Source organism: Musca domestica, unplaced genomic scaffold (assembly GCF_030504385.1).
Source record: "Musca domestica strain aabys unplaced genomic scaffold, Musca_domestica.polishedcontigs.V.1.1 507, whole genome shotgun sequence".
Taxonomy (NCBI): Eukaryota; Metazoa; Arthropoda; class Insecta; order Diptera; family Muscidae; genus Musca; species Musca domestica.
The window spans coordinates 45,651-49,966 of record NW_026712348.1 but is presented as its reverse complement, the minus strand read 5'-3'; the positions used below and the strand labels follow the sequence as shown (position 1 = coordinate 49,966).

The 4,316-nt window shown below is 35.5% G+C and overlaps 1 protein-coding gene across 1 annotated transcript; it reads right to left on the bottom strand.

Annotated features, from left to right (window-relative positions):
- Positions 1-504: 504 nt before the first annotated feature.
- LOC101900931 (odorant receptor 30a-like) lies at positions 505-3,453 on the bottom strand. The gene is made up of 5 exons (XM_005190132.2): positions 2,961-3,453; positions 1,115-1,382; positions 951-1,050; positions 685-894; positions 505-606 (listed from the first exon to the last, which is right to left on the bottom strand). Exons 1-5 carry the CDS (start codon positions 3,451-3,453, stop codon positions 505-507), a joined length of 1,173 nt encoding a protein of 390 aa, XP_005190189.2.
- Positions 3,454-4,316: the final 863 nt, after the last annotated feature.

Sequence of the window (4,316 nt, the reverse complement as noted above, 5' to 3'; positions counted from 1 at the left end):
TGTTTTAAATTTCGTATTTGAAGTTCGGAATCGGTACTTCAGTCTATGCCAAACAAATACTTATACAGGCCCTCGTCTTCGCGTTGCCCCGTATCACGGTTTTCATTTAAGCGGTATTTTTTAAGATTTTTTTTTTTAATTTTTAAAGTTGGTTCCAAGTAATGGAGGGTATTTAAAGTTCGATCCAGCCGAACATAGGCGCATTATTACTTGTTCCTTTCTGAGTCTGAGTCGAAGTGATGGAAAAAAGATGTCGGAGTTTAATCACAAATGTTTCGACTCCCATGTCGGAGTATTAACTCGAAATTCAGCAAATAGATTTTTTTGTACACATACATGAAGAAATAGATTTTTTTGTACACATGAAGATTTTTGAAGCAAAGAAGAAATAAGCTTCTTTTAGATGTTTAGATTACAAATTCCGTAAGGGCTAAACATCGACTTCTATATACATACTGGTAGTCAACCATTAAAATTCTTTATTATTAGAACTGTTATAACATCTTATCCATAAAACTTGTCCAACAAAGTAAATACGCTGTAGGTGACCCTCAACATAGCTTGCAATCTGACCAAATTGATGGGGTAAGCTTTGGCGATTAAAATCTAAATAAAAGAGAGAGGGAGAGCGAAAAATAAATAGAATAACAGTTTCCATAAAACAGTAGACCCCGATGGACTTACTGCACATGGTTTCTGGGATCTTAGCAGCAGCAACTGTAAAACTTTCTGGGTTTCGACATCATAATTAAACCAATCAATGTTATAGGCAGCTGTGGATATCTCCAAACTCTCGTGATAGGTTTCATTCGAAAAGTAATACAAGAGGAAAGTTTGGGTAAATACCATTATCATATAGACGACTATGACACATTTTTGTATAACAGTTTTTACCTAAGGTTGGGAAACTAAAAATAAAATTTAATTTAAAAATTTTAATAAATTGTTACCAATATAAAAGACAGCAACATAATGCACAGAATAGCAACAAATAGTATACAGTCCACCAGGAATATTATGGAGCACAATTCATTGACTTTATCTATGAAACTGGATGAAAATATTTTTGGTTAGTAGTGATAGAATATTGAAATTAATTGAATGATGGTTTTACCTAATAAGCTTCAGATGCAATTTTATGCACTCAATAATTTGCCTTTCAGCCAATTTCGAAGAGATCTCTGTGGACAATTTACTCAGTTTGTATTGTAGGACCTTAGATATGGCCATGGCAAAGACCAGAAATGAGACGAACATTCCTGCAAATGGTATAAACGTACACATCCCCGAAAGATTTAAGACACTTTGCACGGCCAGCAATATTTCATACCAAGGAGTTTGATACTCGTTCAGATAGGGTACATACATGCCGAAAATAAATTCTGAAAAAAAAATCAAATATTAGAATATTTCAAAAAAAAAAAAAAAAAAAAACCATATTCCTCAAATTCAAAAGCATCATTTACAAGGGGAGATAAAAAAACTGCAACAAAGTCAAATGCCATAATTTTTACATTGTTTTTAATGAAGGCAAAACATGTCGGAAATATCATCAAGTTTTAGAATAAGTTTAGATTTTTTCGAATTGGTCACTTTTGACACGAATTATGGCCTTCAAACGGCCAATGAAACCGTCACACACTGCCCGACTGTTGCTCTGCGGTATTTTGGTCCATTCCAGGCGAAGCGCTTGCTTGAGGTGATCGACACTTTGGTATTTTTTAGTGTCAGCCTTTCATTCCAAAATACTCATTGTGCGCTGGAAATGAAGCGAGAAACCTCATTTTGTAACCATTCTTAGGTGGCGCGTGCCGAGTGCGATGGTGCTGAGTCCTGTTGGAATGTCCAAGGTCTGCGGCCAAAATGTGTGCGTGTCCACCTTCCAGAATATGTTCGCGATAATATTCGTCATTTATTCTGATTCCACTGTCGATTAATAGGAGCAGAGAGCGATCATCGGCTGTTATGGCGGCCCACATCATCACCATGGCCCGGCGCTTGAGTTCTGGTGGCCCACCGAAGGTGCAGATTTTAAGCTGACCTCTTTTTCAAGTAAATACGATAATTTTGTTTGTTTACAAACTGCTGGACAACGAATGTTTTCTCATCGGTGAAAACCAAATTCGGCAGTTCACCACTTTCGGCCATGCGAAGCAACTCTTTAGATCTCTTCTTTCCGTTGCGGTGTAAGTTCTTGAACTTTTTAAAATTTCAATGGCTTTACCCCGAGCTAATTTTTCAATATTTGCCGAATGGAATATTGCAATATGTTCAGCTCACGAGCCATTTTTCGGCCACTTCGGCACGGGTTTCGATCAAGTCGCTTCTTTACTTTTCGAACCATTTCTGCTGATGCTGCTATTTTTTTGCGTCGTTTTCGAATTTCAATGGCGTTACCCCGAGCTCATTTTTCAATATTTGCTGAATCGGACTTTGCGATATGTTCAGCTCACGAGTCATTTTTGGCCACTATGACGCGGGTTTCGATCAAGTCGCTTCTTTACTTTTCGAACTTTTTTGCTGATGTTACTGTTTTCTTCCGTCCACTTCCTTGACGTCGGGCAACGCTATCACGATAACGAGCGATGGTACGAGACACAGAAGATTTATTCACATTTAAATCCTGGAGTGCTTTAACGATAGCCACTTGTGGTTTTCCAACCAAACATAAAGAAATCACACTATCACGCTTGAATTCCATCACGAATAACTTTTTTCCTGGGAAATTCTCACCAAAATGCTTTTGTGCGCTTATAAACAATATAATGAGCTGTCACTGGAAAAAAACTTTAATGGCGGTCGGACGAGTGGCTTAGAAATGACAGCAGTCTGAAGTAGGTTGCCGTTTTTTTTTATCTTACCCTGTGTTTCAAAATTTCCATGTTCGTCAAATTCAAAAGCCTTATTTAAAAATCCTTAGGGATTTGGAAGCAGCTTTGAAATAATTTTTACATCCTTACCTCTCTCCTCGGCCATTATGGGAAACATGGAAAATCCCACGCACGTCAGAATGCCCATTGTGAGATTAATTTTCGATACTTTCAACACCATATCCGAATATTTTCGTATAATTTGTCGTATTTCAAAATCATATTCCATTATTAGCTCCGCATACAAATCCTTCATGTACTCCAGAGATTCGGAAAATTTCCTTCGATTTGTTACCATTACAATGGCTCTCAGAAATGTATTGAATATTATCATTGTCATATAGGTATCGTGTATCTTATCATTGATCTCCTTTTCCGTATAATACAAATCCAGTATTTGAAAAATATTCAAAAAGAAAAACGGTATATAGGAAAAGTACTGACGCCAATTATTGTCGATAAGCACCGACCAGAATTTTAAAATTCGCACATTAAACCACAGCATTGGAACATCTTCGAGGGTTTTGATTTTTACAGAATATTTGGTGATTTGTTGCGTTTTTCTCTCAGTGAGGAACTTCATGTTTCTATTCCGTGAAGCTATATTTTTATTATTATTTTGAGCTACCGTTCAGTTTGTCGTAAATTGGAAGTGTTTTGTTACCTAATCGTTTTCTACGCACTTCAACAACACATGGTGTAATGTTTTTAATTATTCAACATTTGCGTAACTTATTTACAAAGTTGGTTTCAAAAGTTTCAAACAAACTTCCTCTTCCTCTGTTTTTAATTTTCAGAAAAATAGTATTTCCATGTGTATATTTCCACATGTATATAAAAGTATGCTTTACTTAAAAAACAATATTGTTTTGGTTGGTGGCGTATACATATGCACAACATTTATACGCCCCAGCAATCGTTCCTAAATATTAGTATTCTAGTTTTATTGTATGGTCTCTTAAATAATTTCGGTAAAAAAAAATTGAAAAAATAATTAAGTCATTGTAAATATCTGAAAACAAAATATGATTGCATATATATATGAGGAGCGGAGCTTTTAGAATTGGTATACAAAATCTTCTATACTTATAAAGGAAGAGGGTGATGGACATCTGAAAGTAAAATCTTAAGAATCTTCTAATAATACATAAATCTTGGAAATTTGTTCAAAAGGGAATAGACATTAGAAACGGTTCCATTACCATTGACCCAAGTTACATATTTGATTTTTTACCTTACACCATATAGTGGTATATATTTCTGTGCATTTGTTTGTAACATGGAGAAGGAAGCGAGGTAGACTCATAGTTACTTTTGAGGATCTTCATTGAATCACTATTTATGCATGTCAGTCCTTATGTCTGTCCATCCATGTATTCTTGGGAACAAAATACAGGTCGCATTTATTATCCGATTGAGATGAAATTTTCCAAACAATATTTGTTT

Coding starts and splice junctions, on each gene's coding strand:
- LOC101900931 (XM_005190132.2), bottom strand. CDS start 3,453: ATGAAGTTCCTCACTGAGAGAAAAACGCAACAAATCACCAAATATTCT. Junction 1,383..2,960: donor CATAATGGCCGAGGAGAGAG/GTAAGGATGTAA, acceptor TTTTTTTTTCAG/AATTTATTTTCGGCATGTAT. Junction 607..684: donor GATCCCAGAAACCATGTGCA/GTAAGTCCATCG, acceptor TCTTTTATTTAG/ATTTTAATCGCCAAAGCTTA.